The 23,780-nt window shown below is 37.9% G+C and overlaps 2 protein-coding genes across 2 annotated transcripts in view; one reads left to right on the forward strand and one right to left on the reverse strand.

Annotated features, from left to right (window-relative positions):
- Window positions 1-12,132, reverse strand: part of LOC306859581 (beta-1,4-galactosyltransferase 5) — a 19,553-nt gene extending 7,421 nt beyond the window's left edge. Inside the window, exon 1 of the mRNA XM_079400680.1 lies at window positions 12,009-12,132. Within this exon, the coding sequence (XP_079256806.1) occupies window positions 12,009-12,114 (106 nt within the window). The 5' untranslated portion in view covers window positions 12,115-12,132. The remainder of the gene's footprint in view (window positions 1-12,008) is intronic.
- Window positions 12,133-13,142: 1,010 nt separating this feature from the next.
- The window catches only part of LOC306859877 (sodium/hydrogen exchanger 8-like), a 49,215-nt gene continuing 38,577 nt past the window's right edge, over window positions 13,143-23,780 (forward strand). Inside the window, exons 1-4 of the mRNA XM_079401263.1 lie at window positions 13,143-13,432; window positions 13,965-14,143; window positions 16,715-16,795; window positions 18,686-18,744. Coding sequence (XP_079257389.1) covers window positions 13,266-13,432; window positions 13,965-14,143; window positions 16,715-16,795; window positions 18,686-18,744 — 486 coding nt within the window. The 5' untranslated portion in view covers window positions 13,143-13,265. The remainder of the gene's footprint in view (window positions 13,433-13,964; window positions 14,144-16,714; window positions 16,796-18,685; window positions 18,745-23,780) is intronic.

Genomic DNA, 23,780 nt, shown 5'->3' on the forward strand with positions numbered 1-23,780 from the left:
TTAAGGATTTAATATTTGTTTAGGGAAATCTAGATAGATCAATCCAATTTCATTTCATTTCAAAATCACCAATTATCATTTACCTTTTTTTATTACATTGAATAAAACCTAGATCTTTTACATGCACATTGCTTATTTCTATGTTAAGCGTTATTTTACTCAATGCCATAGTAACCAATTTTGTATATAATCTATGTCAAGATGTTAAGATTGGAAAAAAACACGTTTATTGTTATATTTTATGCTTTAGTTTGAGTAATGTGTCATTAGCTTAGCAACATGCTAACATGTTTGCATATCTAATAAACTCTCTTTTATATAGAAAAGAGTAAACATTTATTAAACAAGAAAAAAAACAAGAAATATTCATTATTAGAGGACATAATTTAGAAAGCGCTTGCCTTATTAAACATCAAACGTATTTCACTGGTTTATCTACTTTCTTTGCAGCCTAAAGAGAAGACAGAGACAGATAAAAGGAACTGTAAGTTATTCAGCTGGCTGTGTACTCGTCTATGTTCTGTTGTTTTTCATCATGTGAAAGGACACTAGACAGAGATCACTTTGTCAAGAGTTAGATAGTTTTCTTTCCAGCACAGGAATCTAACCAAACAACTGTAAAACCTGTCATTTCAACATATCGGTCATGTGTGTGTGTGTGTGTGTGTGTGTGTGTGTGTGTGCATGTTTATGTGGTTTATGAGGACACAAATGTGTATAATGACATGGGTATGACAGAGGTATTACAATATGAAGGTGGTTTATGAGGACACTGCCTATGTCCCCGTAATTCAAAAGGCTTAAAAAACATACTAAATAGTGTTTTATTGAAAATCTAAAAATGCACAAAGTCTCCTGTGAGGCTAAGTTTAGGTGTAGGGTTGGTGTAGGGCAATAGCACACACAGTTTGTTCAGTATAAAAACCATTACGCCTATGGAGAGTGTGTGTGTGTGTGTGTGCGTGTGTCGCTCTCTGTGTCTGTGTGTATGCATGTGACAATTTAACTCAGACAAAGTAACCTTATGACTGTACTCTATAATTTATCTAAGCCTGTATACCTCTGACACACACACACACACAAAGATACAGAAAAAGTGAACTAAGTTCCTTATCTGTACCTCTTCCTCTTATATCTGATATTGTCCACCTCACCAAACTGAGGCCTGCACACCACTGCACCTCCAATTTGTTAGTTTTTTTTGCACATTCACATGCAAATTTTCCCCAGTCTAAACTATCAAGGACGCTAATCTTCAAGATTATTATACATAAGATCATCAACATCTGACTGCCCACATTGACATATTAACAGTAATTCAATATTCAGAAACCTGTTCCACCCTCATTTGCATTTACAAATTTTGGATGCATAAGCAAAAACAAAAAAACATCTTTCACTGCACCAAACATCAAATTTATACTATACAAGCGAAACGTGAAAGTTATGAGGTAGGGCAAGATTTTCAGTGAATAATGACATTAAAAAATAATAAAGTAAATAAAAAAATAAAACACCAATGACTAATTATTTGATTATACTGAATGATTATTAATTACATTGATATTCTAACTGTCTTGAAATATTGAAATGATTACAATTAATATTTAAATATTTTTTTTTAAGAAAAATTGTATGAATCGTATTCTTCATTTTAGGGTAAAATGTCTTGTAAAGGAATACATGCAAATGAACAACATCTCTCTTTCTGTGGCGTGCAGCTTAACACCAGGCCATGATGCTCTCAGATGCGTCCAATCAGCTGGACAGTAAAACCCCATTTCTGCTGCTTTACTGTGACACCGGCTGCCATGACTACAATATCAACAGAGGTCCCTGTTGCTGTAACAACACATCATCTGCTTGGCAAGATACTGTGTTTGATTAGTCTTGCGCCCCTCCACGCTACCATCTGTGATGCAAATAACTCACCTTGTGTTGTGCAGAAACAGAAACATGTCAAAGCAGAAGAATGCTACTCTTGCATCAAGGGTTCAAAATCAAGCATTCAGTGAGCAAAGGTAGTAATCAAAACTAAGTTTTTTCCACTGATCTATAATAGAGGACATGTCACACTTTATTTTAAGGTCCATTTCTCGCTATTAACAAACCATTAACTATGACTTTTGCCTCAATAAACTCTTAATTTGCTGCTTATTAATAGTTAGTAAGGTAGCTGTTAAGTTTAGGTGTTGGGTTAGGGATGCAGAATATGTGTTTTATAAGCACTAATAAACAGCATCTAGTTAATAGTAAGAATACTAAAGTGTTACCCAACATTACATAGATCAGTGATTTTTCCCATAAATTGCAGGATAATTCGATCCTAGAAATCTAGAAACAAAGATTACACCAACACACTCTCATGGCAATTATGTTTTGACAAATTATTGGCACATTTATACATTCTTAGTTGTAATTCTTTGTGCAAACTGCAATCTGTGGGTTAAGTTTAGGGGTGAACATTCATGTTTAGTTTTAGTTCATGTTAAACAAATCTTAACAGCTGAATTTTACATCATAAAACCGGTAATAGCTTTGGCTGACACATTTCCTTGTCATTTTCCCGACAGAGTAATATAACATCAGACAGTTATAGCTATACTGCAGGCTGTAATTGTTTCTGTTTAAGCTGAGTAACACATTTCAGTTTACCAGCTGGTCAAAGCAGGGCACCAGACCATTGCCCTTTGATACGGCTCTGTGTATTTTTTAGAATTGTTTATTTTAAAATTTGACTAGAAGGAAGCTGGTCCAGAATGGTTTAAAAAAGGCAGCTTCCTGTTGGAACATGCAACGTTTGGATCCGCTGCACAAACTCGCCCTGTACGACCAGAGTTTCCTCATTTCTGGACGCTACAGTGGCAGTCAAATGAGTTGCATGTTGCTGCCTGCAAACACCCACACAGGTGCACTGCCATCAGAAACTAAACCTCATCAGCTGCACTTTTACTACACTAAACTGGTATACTTAAAGTCTGCTAAATCGGAACAACTAATTTTGTACTTAATGCACTTTAATTGTGCGGAAGTAGCGCTGAAGTACAACTAAAGATATACTTAGTATATTTGATTGTGTTAAAGTGGAACTATAGCAAGTATACTTCAGGTACACTTTAAATATTTTGCATTTAAAGTCTGATATTATCCAAAAATCATACAAACCTCATCAGTAGTGACATTAAAACACATTTTAGACTCCATATTAAGAAAAGTGCATTGTGCATAAATAATATGCCAAGTAAAGTTTAATTATAATTTTTATATCAGTATGTCTCGAGTTATCTGTCAGTAAATGTGCTAATAGATTAGAGTACTGTTTTTATCCACTTTTAACTTTATATATTTAGGTGTCCACCTTTTGCAGCAAGTACAGCAGCACATCTCTCTACCATCGTGTCAATATATTTCCTGAGAACACTAATGTTATCCCATGCCTTCTGCAACTCAAGCCAAAGGCTTTTCTTTGAATGTACAATAGATCTGTCCAGTTTATTTTCCAACTCGCCCCAAATTTGCTCAGTGGGGTCGAGGTCTGGAATTTGAGGGGGTCAGTCCCTCATTTTCAGTGTTCAGCAGATTCCTTCTGACGCAGGTCATTCAAACAAAGACAGCTGAAACCTCTTAAATATGCCAAGTGTTCTAACAATTTTGGCCAGCACTGTACAATGAAAAAAGTACATTTTAAAGGTAAACAGAATGAAGGTGGGGTGCACGCAGCTCCATATTTTCATAACTAATTAGTCTGCAGAGTGTCCATTGGGACTTAAAAGCGTAGTTTTACCAACACAATCTCATGGTAGTTTGTAATGATTTTACGTTTTGGCGGTAACTAATTCGTATCTCATTTGTATGTTTTCATACGATCTGGCTTTCAGTAACGAGAGGTAATTAAACTCTCCCGGCCAGCAATTGGATGTCGCCCCTCGTGGGTTATACTGTAGGTGGGAGAAGTAATTGTGAATCAGTTTCACCTGCTTTGGTGCAAAGCAACAATAGGTGCACTAGAGAGGCAAAAGCAAGACAACTCCCAAAAAGGAAATGGTTTTTCAGGTGGTTTTGTTAGGGTCCTTCTCTTTACTTGGAGCATGAGGCAGTACCTGCAGCCCAATCACACCATACTATAAATCGCCTGCTTCAAGTTGATGCTGTTTCTACCATGCCTGCTTCTCAGCAGTTATGCAATTCATTTCTTCAATTTTTCAATTCAAAAGTTGATAATGTTCGTAAACTAATTTTTGTTTCACTTGTTTCTACTACCACATGTCACTGTTCACCTGAGTTCACTGGTGTTTCTCTTATTAATTTCTCACAACTCGATACTGAGATTCTTAAACGGGAGGTTTCCAGCATGAAATCTACCACTTCCTTGCTTGACCCTATTCCCACTAGCTTATTTAAATCTTGCTTTGATGCTTTGTGTCCTGCTGTTCTCAGTATTATAAATGATTCCTTACAGACTGGGGTTGTTCCAGCAGCATTAAAGATTGTTGCTGTAACACCTGTACCTAAAAAAGAAAACATTGCACTAAACGATTTCAACAATTTTCGTCCTATTTCAAATCTCCTGTTTTTGGAAAAATTACTTGAGCGTATTGTTGCCTCTCATTTGTGTAATCATCTCACAGTTAATAATCTTTTTGAACCCTTTCAGTCGGGTTTTCGTAAATTTCACAGTACTGAGACTGCCTTGGTCAAGGTCACCAATGATTTGTTGATGGCCGCGTTTGATACTGTGGGTCAGTCTATTACTTACTCGTCTTGAAAGAATGTTTGGTGTGTCTGGGATAGCCTTGAAGTGGTTGCGGTCTTATTTTACTGACCGTTCCCAGTTTGTTTCTATGGGTGGTTATAGATCTGAGATGAGCTCTGTCTCAACTGGTGTCCCTCAGGGGTCGGTTTTAGGCCCCTTACTTTTTACCATTTATTTGTCACCGTTAGGCCACCTTTTGAGATCGCTCAGCCTTCATTATCATTTGTATGCTGACGATATGCAGATTTATATACATTCAAATCCTCATGAGTGCCTTGACGTTGCTTATTTGTCTGACTGCATTACTGAGATTAAAACATGGATGGATAATAATTTCTTGTGTTTGAACGGTGATAAAACTGAAGTTATGCTTATAGGTCCTTGTCATCAAATATCTAAAGCCGGCCATCTGTCCTTGACTCTGGATGGCTCTGTTTTGGAAGTCCAGAGTCGAGTGAGGAACCTTGGAGTTATTTTTTATGCTAATCTGTCTTTTGATTCTTTTATCCAGAGCACTGTTAAAACCTATTTTTTCCATCTCAGAAATATCGCAAGATTGCGCCCTATGTTAAATTTCACAGTCGCGGAAATGCTGGTCAATTCCTTTGTTGTCTCACGGTTAGACTATTGTAATGCTCTTTTAGCCGGAGCTTCTAAATCTACACTTAATAAGATGCAATATGTACAAAATTCAGCCACCACGACTTTAACTGGGACTAGGATTGGCAGTCACATTACTCCAGTGTTAGAATCTTTGCACTGGCTCCCGGTCAGGTTTAGAGTGGATTTTAAAATTCTGATGCTTGCTTTTAAAGCGTTGCATGGCCTGGCACCTCATTACCTCACAGAATTGTTGCATCCATACACTCCTCTCTGTCAAACTTGTTGGTTGTTCCTCAAACACGTCTAAGATCTATGGGTGACAAGGCTTTCTCTTTCTATGCCCCTGTCCTTTGGAATTATCTGCCTCTAGAATTTAGGGGAGTTCAGAATTATGATGGTTTTAAAGTTCAGCTTAAGACATATTTTTTTAAACTTGCATTTGTTTATTTATTTAGTTTTTTTTGTATTTGATTACATTGTGTTCAGCGCTTTGAGAAGCTGCTTTTAAAGGCGCTTTATAAAATAAAGTTTATTATTATTATTATTATTATACGAGCCATCGCAAGAAAGTTGGGTGTGTTTCACAGCACAGTTTCAAGAGCATGGAGGAAATAGCAGGCCATTACACAAGGAGAGCTGGAAAGGGTTGAGAAAGGCGGCAACCCAGCAGCAGGATGGCTATCCGCTCCGTTGTGCAAGGAGGAACGGGAGGAGCACTGCCAGAGCCCTCCAAAATGAGCTCCAACAGGCGACTGGTGTGCATGTTTCGGACCAAACTCTTAGACTCCATGAGGATGGCATGAGGGCCTGATCACCTGCTGTGAGACCTGTACTCACAGCCCAGCATCATGCAGCTCGACTAGCATTTGCCAGAGAACACCAGAGTTGGCAGGTTCAACATTAGAGACACATTCTCTTCACCAATAAGAGCAGGTTCACACTGAGCACATGTGACTGACGTGAAAGAGTCTGGAGAATGTCATCCAGCATGATCGTCTGTGGCTGTGATGGTCTGGGGAGGAATTTTCTTGGAGAGTTAGCCTAGCTGCTGTTAGGTATAGGCATGAAATCCTCAGAGCCATTGTCAGACCTTATACTGGTGCAGTGAGCCCTGGGTTCCTCCTGGTGCATGATAATGACCAGCCTCTGTCTACAGTCTACAGTCAGCTATTGAATGATGAAGGCATCGATGCCATTGACTGGCCCTCACGTGTCCAGACCTGAATCCAATTGAGAACCTCTGGGACAATACGTATCGGAGCATCCGAAGCCACTAACGCCACAGACTGTCCAGTGCTCACTGATTCCCAGATACAGGTCCTCCCCCAGTTGATGTTTAACCAAATTCCATTCTTAGTGCGGTATTTAGTGTCACATGACTATCCTTGGACATTAGACGGTAGCTCTAGTGGGCATGCTTTCAATGCAGGTACAACATGTGGTTAATAACATCCTACGTCTGACAACTGTGAGCATTTCACCAAAGTAACACAGAATATGACAGTCAGACTGAGTGTATAAGGGTTCAGTCCTTCTAGATTCATCTCCTGTATTACTGCAGAACAAATGACACTGCAAGCATTTGTAATAAATGAATAAATACATATTCATAAAAAAGATATTCACAAATAACTAATTGCTTAATTTATATCCATGGCCAGTTTGTTTTCCTCTGTTTACTCTAACATGTATATCAAACTACAGGAGAGGAAACGGACATTTCCCTACCTATCACAAAATGACATGGTAGATTCTTTTGCCCTTCTTTTCCCCCATGATCCTTCTTGTTGCGTTTCCATGTGCCTTAATCCTCTGTAAACAAATGGACATGCAAATACTAACCAGAGACCAGCTGGAATGCCCTGCCTCTAAACGACTACTTTCCACTCTGTTTCGAGTCAGTCACAGAGTTCATTGACTTTTACAAAGATAAAACAATGTAGATGTGAGGTAGGAACCTATATGGTGATCAGTAAGCAAGTATTTAGAAACCACAAAAAAAAAACAACTCGCAACTTGGAATATCGCATAAAAAAAAACAAAAAAAAAACGATGGATGGAAGATGGAAACGCCAAGATGTGCATAAATTCTAAAAATGCACATACAAAAACTTATGCACAAAATTGAGTAGGATAAACTTTTTATCCAATAAGAAAAAAGCTCATAAACTACGATGGAAACACATTTACCTAATAAATTCCACCATGCACATCAAAAACGTCATGTGACTTTGCACAATGGGATGGGATATCTTGACTAATCCGCGGACTGATCTCGTTGCACAGCATCTGAAATGTTGTTTTGGTCGTTCTGAAATGCCCAATGTCTGTCATCAAAGTAATTCTGTATAATTGTTTTACGCGACTGCGTTGCCAAACAGCAGCATCCACCTCTGAAAGCAATGATCGCATTTATTGTGTTTCAACTGCTCGCTCTGAGGCGAAGATAATTTATCATATATTTAAAAAATGACTAAATTCAGTGGCTTCTTCTACTTTTCTTAGTGATATTTAGTGCCAGTTTATCAGGAAGTGATGATTTTGTTCCCTTTTGCCTTGTTGGATGGAAACAGTGCTTTATTCGCAAATGTTTTATGTGATATTCCAGTTTTGCGCTTAAGTTAAATTCCCATCTTTGGATGGAAACACAGCTATTCACTTAGAAGCCACTTAGAAAACACTGACAGATCCCATCTTTTCGGTTTGATTCTGCTTAGTTTTTGACCTTATATGCATACACGATTATAAAGATCATGGCATATTTTCAAGCCCACCTTTAAATAGTAACCTATATACATGTATTCTGTGGCTTAGCGTGCAACATGCTGATGCACAAACTTCCACATAACCACAAGTCTGTCAGTCTGAACAGTGGTTTCACAGAAATTATGGTAGATTGCTATTTAAGACCAACGCATAACGTGGTGCAAGATCCTGTTAAGTGGAACATGCAAACGTGGTTTGATGAATCACCTATAAAAAAACAGAACAAAGAAGGTCACCATATATTTTGTTGCTGCTAAATATGAAGAAGAATCAGTTATGGTGTGGACCAGGTGACTGATTTTTTCCAGGGATGTCAAAAAACTGCCAAACAACCCTAACCGTTAACTACCCCTAAGATCTATGGGGAAAAAAAACATGCCGATAAACACTAACCATGGTCCATAAATGTAACCCAATAATCTCCTTGGCTTAAATGTTTTTCCAGGACCAACAAAGATGTTGACAGGTCCTACTTGGCATAATCTCATATAGGACCACCATCTCATGGGAATCATTGGATCTAATCCCGTAGTCATGGCTCAACAATTTCAACAATGATTTCATGAACATCAGGATTATGTCAGATGTATTCCTCAGTTCCTCCAGTCCCCAGATCTGAGCCTTTTTGAACCTCGACTGCACATTCAGGATTGGATTACAGACAGTCCTGCAGAAAGACGGTTCCTCGTCCTCTTTTGTCTTCTGTCTGACGTTCAGTGGCTTGCTCAGAGGATGAACGGAGGCACCTGGGTTTCCATGGGGTCCGCGTCTATAAATAGGATCTGTGTTCTAGTGAGCTCCAGCAGGATTTCTCTAGGTTTAATTCAATAAACTGCAGCAATCAGACACATCTGTGGCCCACGATCCCTCCCCCGAGCTGTGGCGTGTGTGAAATGAGCAGTAAGTGGTTTGCTGAAGGTTTCAGTGACCTACGAACCTAATTCCCTTGACAAGCATTAAATACCCCTCAGGGGTAATAGAGCTGCTGTCGTTGTTTCCATGGGGACACGAGACATGTATCTCCATGGTTCCACTGCATTTCTCATTGAGGTAAATATAGAGAGGTACACAGCACTCTTATGTCACAGCCTTTGACCAAATTGAGGCAAACTGTAATTACTGTTATTCCTGGTACATTTAATTCTAAACATTGTCAAACCGTTTTGATATCTAGAGCGGGTAAAACCTTAAACCTAGCTGATATATTACTGGTATGTTAGATTGAGATTCAAAATAATCCTATTTTTCTAAGTGCATGTTATGGATCTTATTGTGAACAATTCATTTTTCAATAATCCGTTACATTTGAATGTACAGTATGTCCCAATACAGAAGAAAAGATATGTACAAATGTCCTTTAATTATCTTTTTTTTTTCTAGATAATTTTTAACTAACAATTAAAAATCAGCATGTCTATTCAAAGCTATTGTCGTGTTCTCATTCGGGGTCTTTTCTCAACAAATATTAATAACTTTTATTAATTGCAACCCAATATAATGTAGCCTACTTGCTTGAATTTACAATATATAGTTGATATCTTGAGAGCAAATATAATATCAATTTATATAGCCTAATACAATTTAAAGATATTGCACCTAATTGGCTTCATAACATAAAACACTGGGTAACACTTTATTTTAAGGTGTCCTTGTTACAAGTTACATGTATTTACTATTATAATAACAATAAATGATGCATAATTACATGCAAGTAACCCTAAAACAAACCCTAATCCTAACCCTAACCCTATAGTAAGTGCACGTAGTTCATTAATTTTACTCAGTACCTAAATGTAGAATTACACTGTAACAAGAACACCTTAAAATAAAGAGTAACCTAAAAACATAAGGTACTGTATTTAAAAATATTCAAAGTGCTTTATCCCTTGACTTTCAGAGGATTTTTGGAACTGACCTAAGGTATTAAACACGATGATCTCAAATGTGTTAATTATTTTCCTGCATCTTGAAACACACGATGTGTTTAACGGTTGACAAGATAAGGAGTCTTACTAAAGTCTATAGCTCATTCAAATCTGCAGATTACCAAATGAAGTCCTTAAAAGGCTAGTTCATCCAAAAATGAAAATGCCATTCCAAAAAAGACTTTTATTCATCTTTAGAACACAAATGAAGATATTTTTAATATTCTCCTAATTTTGTCCATTCATTGAAAGTCCAGACAACCAACATGTTCAAGTTCAAAAAGACATCAATAAAGTAACTCATAGGCATCAGAGCTGTTGAACACAATCGCTTTATACGCTTACATATTGATCAACACATATACATAGAGCACATCAAATATGGTGAACTAAAGCTCAACTCGTACTTGCCAGAGGTCTGAGAACCAGTGAGGTTTGTCCTAGTGTGTCACACATCCATGAGCGTGGATTGTTCTCATGAGACACAGAGGTATAGTTGAGGTATTGTGTTTACAATATTTGCTGTTGATTAATATGATGACAAGAGAATACTACAAATATTCTTATTTGTGTTCCATAGATTAATAATGTTATGGGATTGGGTGAGCAAATGACACAATTTTCCTTTTTTTTTAGTTGTAAATTCATTCACAACTTTGTTTACTGGGTGAAGATAACCTAAAATCACTGGTTTCCAAAGTATTTTTCACTGTCCTCCAGAGCCAAAGCCAAAAATATGCCTCCCAATTACCAGAAACACTATAGGGACTCGACATTTCCTGTGTTTCCCTGCATGAGTTTAAACAAAAACATCTTCCATAGGAGGGCATTCCCGTTTCACTCCCTTCACATATCAATCACCCCCCTCTGGGACAAACGCAACTTCAGCTAAACTTTCATTCATTATTAACTTACTAGAATTACTGGTCCTTGTTCTTCTTTTAAACATGGGAAACTCCCAATGGAAGAAGGAAGCAAAACTGGTTTTAAAGTGTCTTCATTAATAATTAAGCCAATTTAGCAATAAGCTGGGACAATGCAGATAAAGGCTACAGAGGAGAAAGGGGTTGCATAGGTTAAATGGCAAGAAAATAAAAATCACAGAAGGCAACGTTCACAAGGCGGCACACAGAAATAAAACACTTGACCACACCAGGTTCCGTTTATGCCAACTAATTTAACTTAATTTCATTTATTTTATGTATAAACTCATATGGATTTAAAAATGTGCACTTTATGTTTCATGTCATTTGTGTATATTAATAAATAACCTTGATGTATAGGCTAAATCTTTTAAATGTATTGTTAATGTTTGCTATTGCATTATTATTAAACAATAAATAAATAAAATAAAGCTAATGGAAAGTCGGAATTTTCAAATCCTACTATAACCTGTATTAAAATGCAGGATTTAATAGTTCTTAGCAACGACAGCGTGTCCTAATAAAATATTGACGAGCGAAGCGCTGCTAGACCGGGTGTCGCTGCCGGGAAGACGCGCCTTTGGGGCGGGATTTGACCAGAAACTGCGCGCTGTGGCGAAGCGAAAGCTCCCGAAAGGCCGAACATATCCTAATATCAGAACAATTTTAATGCTATTGGAACACTATCGATCAAAAAAGTTGATAAAAAAAAAAATGAAAGCGCAATTCAGTCAGATAGGGCTCGTTTATGCTTTTTGTCTGGAGATATGAAGTGTTCTCTATAGAAATGGAGGTCTTCACAATGACATCTTCATACATGCTGACCACAGCTCTCCAAACACAAACAATCAATCATATATTATATAATGATATAGCCTCGGCTACATGATAAAAGCGAAAACAATGATTGGCAATCAATACTCATCCACTGACTCTATAGAACAGACCAGCCTAAATGACCAGACTACAGCTGTCACCCACATGTATTCAGAATAGATGTTATTCATTCTTATAAAACTAAATGTTTCAGTGCCTTACCTATGCCAGGAGCTGAATAGATGAAGTACAGCGCAGAAGTGGAGAGCGAGAATAGAAATAAAAGCCCGAGAAATGACCTTCTCCGAAATCTCATATGTGTCGGCATTATACAGAGAGACGCAGATGTTCTTCTGTATGTAGGCGATGTGGGCAGATATGTGTCCGGTTAGACGCGGCTGGAGAGTCCGAGCGCAGACACGCTGATCAGGTCCGATCTCGAAATTTATCCAGTCTAGAAGGTTCACTTGTCCTAGTGAAGTCTCATCATCTTCATCCCGTGTGTCACACGCACACACACACTCATGCACTCACACACCCTCCTGCGCGCGGCTAATGAATGGAAGCGCATGGGACTCTGCGTTACGCACATATCAGGGCAATGTTCTAGGGACCGCCTGCAAAGGAGGGACTGTGTGCAAATGACTATGCATGACTTTACTTGATTACGTAACGCTGCATGCACGGAGAGGCTGCGAAACAGACAGATACAGTATAAAGTGATCTCCGAGGGGAAATTGAATTGCCCCATTAATGCATCTGCATATTATTTAGAGTAGGAGCTCAAGGCGTTAAAATTCAAATGAGCATTTATTTTGACATTGAACAGCCATAACAATAGAACAGAGGTTCAAAAAACCTAAAATAACAAACTTGAATAGAATAGAACAATGCATTGTTTTAATAATGACTACTGCAAACTAGAGTATGAGAGCCAGCACTGCACCCACACAGAATCTCACAATCACATGTGTGCAAACATGAATGGCATTACTCGTCTCATGCAGACTAGATGTCAAATAAGTCATTTATCTAAGTGGACAGCCTTTGTTTAACCAGGATGTCATTCCAAATGAATGCAACACAGAATTGCGCATTGTTGACACGCCCACCTTATTTGAACTACAACTCCCAGCAGCCATCACTCTAATGTGACGTCAGCACGTCCGTTTTTAAACCGAAATGTTCTTCTCTGCAACGATAATGCATATGTTTTGGGTTTACTATAGCCTAAGTAACGAGATATAGCTATATGTAAATATCAAAACACGATCTCTACGTTTTATGCCATTACTTCGGTTTAAAACGTCCCGAAGGGAGAACTACAAATCCGCATCTCCCATAAACTACATCTCCCAGGGTTTCCGGGTGTGTATTGATGACGATGAATTTACTCTGCGAAACATGGATTGTGGCGACATGAGTTAATTTAGCGATTTTCCCCCCTGTGTCTAATGTTTATTTGTGTTTGTGAGCACGATGAGTTTCAGTAAACGCGCTGCGGTGTTATTAATTATATTGACTGTTAATCTCGGGCGGTTTGCGGCAGCAGATGATCAGACACACAGTAAAAACGATGAAGAATCTGACAATAATCAAGCTGCCAGTGATGTACAGAATACCGCTGATGGAGAACAGATGAGCAGGTATTATTTTATTACATAGCATCGGTTTGCTTGCAGTTTATCAGCAGAGAGAGAGAGATTGACAGCTGTGATGTGGCGCATATTCAGTGTTAATCATCACTATTACAATTATCCAACAGAAGATACCATAGTCATAGTGTTTTCCTTTTCCCCGACACATTAATATAGTAACGACCCTGTATCATGACTTAAATCAAAGTACAATGTATCTATGTATCACAATACAGCCAGAGTATTTACAGTTATAGGCCTAAATGTTATAGTGTATGAATATGATGTCTGTTTGTCTGTCTGTTACTTAATGATCTAGATAATTTAGCATTTAGAAAGTCTGTCTAAATTAGTTCACAGTCGTGATATGAATGATGTTTCCGTAGGATAAAGTGGGCCACTTTTTGTCATAGAGATGTATCTTCAGATGTTTCGTCTTCATCTTTTAACGTAAATGAATGATATGTATATTACATTTCAAAAGTGATCATAGGCTGATCATATTTTATGTAATACCATATGAAATGTATTGCTCTGACAGGTTAAATGGCACGGAAAGCTCCAGCAATGACACTGTTCAGTCCACCACACCTGTGCCCAAGCCCACGACCCCCGAGCCTCCTAAAAACCAGCCCATCCTGCCGGTGCAGATGGGCGTCGAGGCCCAGGAGGAGGAGCAGTCCAGCGGGATGAGCATTTTCTTCAGCCTGCTGGTCATTGGTGGGTAGATCCGGTTGTTTTAAAGTTAGAAAGTGTGACACTGACTTGGTCTTATTTCTTATGATTTTTATTGCATCAGAATATTAAGCATTTCTCCAGGGTGGAGCTGGATTTCCTTAGTGTTCGTTGTGTGTCTATGAGACTGTTAAATGCTTAAGAGAGGCTGATTCTGTTCATGGGAGGTGGTCAATGTTTTGATGTCTTTTTGAGTCTTGAAGGTAATGTATGTGTAACATAACAGCTTAAACTCTTCTGGGAAGGTGTTCTGCTATTTGATGTGCTCTCATTCAGACACAAGCATCAGTGATTCAGGCCATTATGTTGGGCGATATAAACACACTCTAGTTCATTATAAAAGTGTGTAGTGGGCCTGAGGTCTGGGCTTTGGGCAGGGCAGTCATGTTCTCGTCCACCAGACTCGGTGAAACATTTCTATTCAAGGGTATCATCATGCTTGGATAGAAAACGGCCCTACCCAGACTGTTACAGCAAGGCCAAAAGCACATCATTCTCTGTCATTATACAGTGAAACGGTAGGATTTAGACTAAGAGGTCAGGTTTAGTAGAGCACTACTTCCTCGTGCAATTATCAGGCTTGGCCACCTATCTATCAGCATCCATTTGCCTAGCCTTGGTAAACAGTGCTTTTAAGGGTAGTTTGGATGATGGGAATATAGTCAAGTCTAGTGCTTTTTACAGTGCACCTCTGCCTCTATAATTCACCAGCAATGAAATATTTCTTAAAGAGATAGTTTAACCCAAAATGAAATGTGTGTCAACATATACTCACCCTCAAATTGTTCCAGTCATATAAAAGAAGATATTTTGAAGAATGTTGGTAACCAAACTGTTTTCATTTTTGGGTGAACTGTCCCTTTAACACCCATGAAACTGTATTTAACATTCATCAACTTTTAAAAGGTTTGATGTCATTCATGTATGTATTCATTTATTTATTTACAAGGATGCAAAACCAAATGTTTCAAATAGATGTTGTTCTTTAGAATATTCTATTGTAAGAATCCTGGGGTAATAGTACCTTTTCCATAAAAACATGAAGCAGCACTGTTTCCAACATTGATTATAAATCAGCAGATTATTATGATTTCTGAAGGATCATGTGACACTGAAGACTGGAGTAATGATGCTGATCTCAGGAATCAATCAAATATAGTCAAACATATAAATATATTCAAACAGGACATTAACAATGTCAAATTAATGCAAACATGGTGAGCGGGAAGTGTCTTTCAAAAACATTTACAAAACCTTACTGACCCCCAAAAAAACCCTAGTGACAGTAAACATTAGTCACCCCCCCCTCTTCCATATTAGTGAAAAACAAGACAACAACACAAAGTTTGTGACTTGAAGCATCATGTATGATAGTAATAGAGCTAATGGACTCTGAGCTAATAGAGCTAATATGCTATAGATCTCTATAGGTTAATCAGCCTGGCCGATATACGTCTCTAGGGCAGTCGTGGCCTAATGGATAGAGAGTTGGACTTGTAACCTGAAGGTCGTGGGTTCGAGTCTCAGATTGTAGGTGGGGGAGTGAATAACCAACACCCTTGAGCAAGGCACCGAACCCCCAACTGCTCCCCGGGCGCCGCAGCATTGGCTGCCCACTGCTCCAGGTGTGTGTTCACTTCTATGTGTACGCTTGGATGGGTTAAATGCAGAGCACAAATTCTGAGTATGGGTTGCCACACACCACTTCCCTTTCCCTTATCTACTAGAAAAAGGCACAACATCAGCGGAAATTCCTCTTGAGTCATTTTCTTGATTTTAAAACGATAGTTGGTGACTCAGGCCGTATTTGACTCATCATCCTCCATGGCTGAGGCTTTGTTTTGTGTATCTGACTCCACTGAGCCAGTGACGTCACGGTGAAACTCGTCACATGTTTCTCGTGAGGTTTCAGGTTACATGTTGATGTTTTGGGATCGACTCTCGGCAGTGATGCCATCAGTCTGCGCCGTTGCCATGTGTGTGTGTGTTTGGTGCATCGTCTGTATTGTGTGGCGTGAAGTGAGCTCTTACACACACAGGCTCTACACATGTTTTCGTGAATTTGTCCATAATGTCTTGGATACTAGATGTTTAATCTAGGCTGAAGTGTAATTATAAACCTGCGCTAAACACATCACATCACTGTGGGTTACTGTGACACCGCACAATTCACCTGATGTAACGTATCTCTTTATACCTGACTAGACCTTTTAGAGAACATAGACATATGATATTGCACATTGAATAATGTTATTCATTTGTTGTTTATTATTTATAGATTTTTTTAAATGATTTACAAAATGTCTTATTAAAAAGAGACAAAAGAGATGTAGGAAGAAGCACATTTGTGAAATCATAATAATATACTGATTTGATGCTCATTATTATCAGTGACAACAGCTATGTTGTTAAATATTTCTGTAGAGATAATGATACATTTATTTCTTTGTAGTAGAGCACTGTGATGAAATAGAAATCCTTTATATACATTTTTAGCTGTCACCTTTGATGTGACTTGAAAAACTAAAACTATTTATTTATGTTTCATTTTCTCAGGTATTTGTATTATATTGGTGCACCTGCTGATCAAATTCAAGCTTCACTTTTTGCCTGAGAGTGTGGCTGTGGTTTCGCTTGGTAAGTGACTTTATTACCTCATTCTCTTAAACTTTTACCTCACAGATGCTCTTGAAACGGTTCCATTCAGTGCTGGCCGAAGCCTTTGAGTCTGTCATAATGATAAAAACAGAAGTTTGTCACAAAACAGCATGTGTTCCTGTTGCATATGACTAAGCACTGTGTCTTTGAAATGAGATTAACAATCAATTAACTGATCAATAATGAATAGACCTGAATAAGATACAGAGAGGACAAAACAGGGAGGGGACGGATTGATCCGAAGAGCACACACACATTCCATTCATGTGAAGCAGTAAAGATAGTCAATTATTACTCATTAGGTGAAGTGTAGGTGTGTTTGTAGCGGTTTACACCAACCTGTCCTGTTTCACAGTGTTGTGAAACCTGAGTCTGAATGAACACAAATGCAGTTCCTCTAAGATTATGTGTGGATTTATCACTTCCTCATATTGTGCATGCAAGCCTATAAAAGATATGTCATATCTTAGTTTGACGATCAATTCTCACGGTTAACTAACTATTAACTGGGACTTTTGCCTCAATAAATCCCTAATTTCCTGCTAATTAATAATCAGTAAGGTGGTTGTGAAGTTGGGGTGGGTTAAGGGATACGATCATACAGAGTAAGGCATTAATCTGTGTTTTATAGGTACTAATAAACAGCCAATATGCTATTAATATGCATGATAATAAGCAACTAGTTAATAGTGAGAATTGGTTCCTAAATTAAAGTGTTACTTAAGATATTCAGAGTAAACCGGTTAGTTAAATAAATAAAAAAAATCTTTCATCATTTGCTCCCCTTCAAGTGGACCCAAACCTGTATGACTTGTCTTCCTTCTTTCTGCGGAAGAACAGTTTTGGTTACCTTTGACTTTCATAGACTGTAGTCACAGTAGATGATATATTGAATTCTATCAAAATGAGGCCATGAGGGTAGACTTACAAATGTAACAATAGCACACACACTCTCCTTTTTTTTTCTTTTTTTTTTTTTTTTTTTTTGTGATTATTTGGCATGTTAAAGTGCCTCTATTATGGGTTATGAAAGGAAAACAACAGGTTGACTTGCATGCAAGTCAAAAAACATTTTCATTGTCTTATAATATGCATTTATTTTTACCTTACTTGCTCAACGACTCGCAAACGATTCGCTCAACCATTAATTTTTCCAAACCGCTCTTTTGCGTGATGCTAATGTGCGGTGATTGGTCGATTGGTCTCATCTCACCTGTAATGCCTGATAAAGCAGTGTTTGTGAGCACAGTGCTGCTTTGTGTACAGTGTTACAGCTATTTTTACTGCTGCTCCAAAAGCATCACCTAGTGGCAAAGAATGAATTTGCATTCAATGTGAAAAGACCAACAAGTGGGCGGGCAATATGCTGATGTTTCATGTTGAAGTCAACATTGGGATTCGTTTTAAAAACGACTCGTTTGAATGATTCAGAGTCGACTCTTTCTTTTGAGAGACAATAACTTTACACGCGGTGCACTTTCAGATTGAAAACTTTGCAGGATGTTTTCATTCATTAGAGATGTGTTACACACTGCATGAAAGCTCATTTTCAAACATCCATGATAGGGGCACTTTGAACTACAGTGCAATCCTGAACACACTGTACTTCTGTCCCTCACAGCCTCGTTTTCATTCCGACAAAACATTAACAATGGAGCTACTCTATGGTCTATTAAAATCAAACAAACAAGAAACACTCAGACATTTCTTTTATGTATCACAGAAGAAGGATTTCTCTTTATATATGTTTGTCACAAACTACAAAACATTGTTCCTCTTGGTTCATCCAACCTATTCTTTTGTTAATAATCCATATAGCAGCTAATTACTTCTTCAGAGGGCAGTTGGTATCTGGCTTTTGTTTTTCAGGGATTCTGATGGGAGCGTTCATCAAGATCATCGAGTCGCAGCACCTGGCCAACTGGAAGGTATTCAATCCAATTCAAGTTTATTTGTATAGCGCTTTTCATTATACCAATCGCTGCAAAGCAGCTTTACAGAAAATATTAAGTTCTACATTATATTTAGTAATAGCTTATCAGTGTCTATCTCAAGTCCGATGTCCATATGGCAGAACTATATGGTAAAGTCAAGCAATCAAACAGACGGTGAACACTATCAACAGCAATGATTATATGTTGCGATCAAACTTATAGCTAAATTTGTTAGTTTTATATGGGTTAGCATCATCTGAGGTCCTCTGGAGGGTTGGCATCATCTCTTCTCAGGTCTTTGTAAGGGATCCAGACTGAAGCTTGTGTAATTCCTAGTCACCTCGGGATGTCAATCCCGTGGCAGAAACAGAGAAGGTAATAGAGAGAAATTAGCATAACTGCTGTTCCAACAAAACATGATGCGTTCAACCGAACAAAAGAATAATAATGTGCATGTGATGTAACTGCAGTACAAGATTATAAGATGCATTATGTGAATGTTTGGCTAAAGAGATGTGTCTTTAATCTAGATTTAAACAGAGAGAGTGTGTCTGAACACTGAACGTTATCAGGAAGGCTATTCCAGAGTTTGGGAGCCAAAAGTGAAAAAGCTCTACCTCCTTTAGTGGACTTTGCTATCCTAGGTACTACCAAAAGTCCAGAGTTGTGCGACCTTATGGAGCGGGTTGGATTGTAGCGTGGTAGAAGACGAGTTAGGTATGTAGGAGCTAGACTGTTAAGGGCCTTATAGGTAAGTAATAATAATTTGTAAACGATACGGAACTGAATAGGTAGCCAGTGCAGAGACTGTAAAATTGGAGTAAAATGATCATATTTTCTTGAGCTGGTGAGACCGATGAAGCTCATTTCTCTTTCTGGAGGTTTGACTTTTGCCTTGTTTATACCTGATATTAACATCAGCCTTTGGTAATCCAATCACAAGTTGGCCTTTAGTCCTGGTGTCCTGTGATGACTTGTGCTGGGATAGCATTCATTCGTGGAGCAGTGGTGGTACGGTCGGGTCTAGATGGACACGGGCCCACCCTCTTCTAATTGTGGCTTGCCTAATGAAAAGTTTTTAATTTTCCAAATAGATGTAATTTGTTAAACACTAATATGATAAATGTCTTCACACTTTAACTTTATATATTTAGTTTAAAAATGATTAAATAAGATTGGAATGTTTGTAGAGTTGAATTTGAAAACAGTGAAACATATATCAATCAATCAGTTCTTTAAAAGTGTAAATTGCTGCGTGTTCTGCATTAAGCTAACTGAGACTTGTCACAGCACTTGCATATCATTGCTCTTTTGTTGGTTTTGATTGCTTCCATTGTAAGTTGCTTTGGATAAAAGCATCTGCTAAATGACTAAATGAAAATGTAAAAAAATGACTAAATGTAAATGAGATATTCCAGTTGAAGCAAGCTCTTAGCGATTAATTTTTAAATATAGAAAATCAGATAAGTGTCTAAATGTCATTCAAAAACATTTTCAATACACAATGAAATAATTTTATTTCACTATTTACAGGGTATCTGCTGAATTTTGAAAAATCAATTTAAGGCAATTTGAGGTGCCCTTGAGCAAGGCACCGAACCCCCAACTGCTCCCATAAATGCTGCCCACTGCTCCGGGTGTGTGTTCACTGCTGTGTGTGTGTGTGTGTGTGTGTGTGTGTGTGTGTTGGATGGGTTAAATGCAGAGCACAAATTCAGAGTATGGGTCACCATACTTGGCAGTATGTCACAAAGAAAATGTAAAGGCAACTTTAGTTTTTAGATTTTGTTCATAGTTTAAAAAATCTTTAATTTATATAATGTTACTGTATTTATATAATGTTACTGTTATTAAACTTGACAAAAATAGGAAGAGCATTTAATTGTTTCTTTGTCAGAGTTGTTTTGTTATTTACTGTTTTGAACCTTTTTGCCCACCCTGTTTTATGAAGGTTACACTTGAGCATTACACTGGTGATCAAAACTTTTCATTTTTTCATTTAAGAAACTGATACTTCAGAGCACACTGAATTGATTAAAAGTTACAGTAAAAGCTCTTATGTAAAACGTATGTTTTACAAACATGATGCCGTGTGAACATATCCACGTCTGTGATTTGAGTGATCGGTGATCATACAAGCACATGCATTAAAGTACAATAGACTAGCATCAAACGCTCCTTACTAATAGCAGCCTTAAGTACTCAAATATTTAACCGTGATTAACTATATTTGTTAATGGGAGTGGTGACAAAAGATACACCGAGGAGTGGCCAGTGAGTGATTACCGTTATGGCCTTGCCTTGATCTAGACATCAAACCTCAGGTCGACACATGGGAATGGTCTCTGTAATATGAATATTAACATGAAAATATTATTTGACTTTATTTAAGAAAATAAATATTTGCAGTACATTAGCAGCTATAATGTGAATTTTACCATAGTATGTATGTATGTGTATATTTGTATTTTTTTTTCTTTTTCTTTCTTAAATTACTTTATTTCCATGGAAAATATCCAGAATTAACGGGTAAAAATGATTCATACATACATATGTAAATAAATAAATAAATATCCAGACATTGTAATGGAATCTTATTTTATTTTAATGTCACCTGGGCATGTTTTAATGAGGATTGCACTTTTTTCCCACTGCACTTTGCACTTTGAGGATTGCACAGATTTTCCTAAGCAAGTTGGACATTTTTAGTTTTGCAAGTGTAACCCGTTACACGTGATAAATTTGTGTCAACTTTACGAATGGACCAGTGGGCTCAAAAGATTAGGTTCGTCCAGGGAGAGAGAGATGATACAGCAGCAATGAATACTCAAAACAAAAGGATGAGGTAAGAACAAATTTGAATTTACTGAATGTTCTTTTCTTTTACCTTGTTGTTAGAATGAAATTATTGATTAGTTGATTAGTTGAACATGGACCATATAACCTCACACAGGCGTAAGGAAAACAATAGAAAATGAAACAAACAAAACAAAATTTGAAAGTCCAAAAGTTTGAGGTTTCTCAATGAACAGATCAGTTCGTAAACTTAGTCCAAAAGTTCGTGAGGCACTTAATTCAGTCGTCCTATTCTGCCCTGGATGGAACAGAATAAATTGATGTGTGGTTCTAATCCTACCGTTCAAAGACGAGAAAGTTCAGTTTCAACAGGGAATTCAAAGGATTCGTTAAACGGGCGGCTCGCCAGTCCAACCCCACCGTTACACACACAGGAAGAGCTGAGACAGTCCACACTTCAGGAATGATTCACACTTCGTTCGATTTCACATGCAGGACGGATCACACTCATCAATTGGACATCACAGCACTCACATGGAAACAAAAGCAGAAGAACACAAAAAAAAACCTGGCCTTGAAAACACAAGGCCCAAAAAAAAAACAATTAGCATTTGACACTATATACACGAATCAATTCAGATTATACACAACTTCTAATAAAACACAGCAAATAATGTCCATTTACAAGACTCTGTACAATAAATTGTCTTTATGCAATAAATTGTCTGTGCAATAAACACGTTTTTGCATACTTTCTGGTAAGCATCTTATTTAACACCCATACATTGCATTCCATGGCATTAATTTCACATAAATGCCTAATTACATCTTCCATTTTACACTTGGCTGTATTTGCCATTAATACTGCACCAAATAAACAATAATTTGATGTAACACTTAATATGATCCTAAATGAACCTTATTGAACAATACTGAAATTATTGAAACTATTTTAACTCACCAAGGAACTCGTTTACATGTACATCAGAAGAACCAGGGAAGTTCCAGATGATACACGTTCTCAAAATGTCATTCTCGGGCATAAACTGCTTCTCTCTGAATCCTTCGTTAGAGATATATATACACACACACTGTATTAGCGTTTAAACTCGCGCTAATATTGCGTCATTGACATGCGGTCAACACATAACGTGAACAATCATATCACTTCACTCATTTTACTGCTAACTTATTTCTACATCGTCATCATATAAATGATTTAGAGGCATTTATACAACTCTTACATCAATTTCTCGACTCAATCAGAGCTTCAAATCTCCCGGAGCAGCACAAGCATCTGCTCGCGTCAGAGGTTCACAGAGAAAAGAAAGTTCTAGAAGGCGCTGCTCTCTAAAAGTGCCGCGATAGCGGAATTTTCCATGACGTCACTCAAAATGCGATCTCATTGGAGGCTTATGTAAAGGGAGATAACGCTATTGGACATATTTATAACATTCAATATTTATATTTCTCCATTTCTATATAATTAATTATTTTGTTTGCAGTCTTATATTTGATCTGAAAGTATGATCTTTTATACTTTAACTCTGTTTAATTTGAAGTGCATTTTGTCTCTGTCCACTGGTAACCTGGGTTACACTTTCCCCCTCTGAATTCAGGCACGTCCTCGGGCATGCTTGGGGTTGACTTGTCACCACTATAGGAAAAGCACCAGACATATTCAAGGACTGATCACTGATGGATGTGGATTCTTCCAAGGAAGTGGTAAGTGCAGAGCTCAACCCTTGCAGTAAGGACTGAATGACTAGTGTTAGGGGATTTCCTAGTTTATGATACTGGAATTTGTTAGGAGGCCCACGCTGCCTTTTGGAACGTCTAGTGTCAATAGCTCCAAGGTTATCATCTGTAACGGGCTGGTTACTTGTAACATCCTGGGCAGGTGAGATTGTGTCATTGGACTGTGTTTCCTCCGTCACAGTGTCCGACAGACCTGAAAACTCCAGCACATTTCCATTCATAGGTGCTAACAACTCTGGGGGCGCAATACTTTCAATGCATTTGCTTCTGCAGTTCTCCACTTCAACAGTGTCTCCATCTTGAACAGGTATACTATTTTCTTCTTCATTTTCTGATTGATTATCTGTGGAGTCCTCTTCTAGTCTGATGTCAGGTAAGGTTTCTTTTACAAGGTCTACGGCAGCCGGAAGGGTTCCAGTGTCGGGTAAGGTTTCGTTCACAGGTTCTACCACAGCAGCAGGGGAATTGAGAAACTC

The sequence above is a fragment of the Barbus barbus genome (genome assembly GCF_936440315.1).
Source record: "Barbus barbus genome assembly, chromosome: 40".
Taxonomy (NCBI): Eukaryota; Metazoa; Chordata; class Actinopteri; order Cypriniformes; family Cyprinidae; genus Barbus; species Barbus barbus.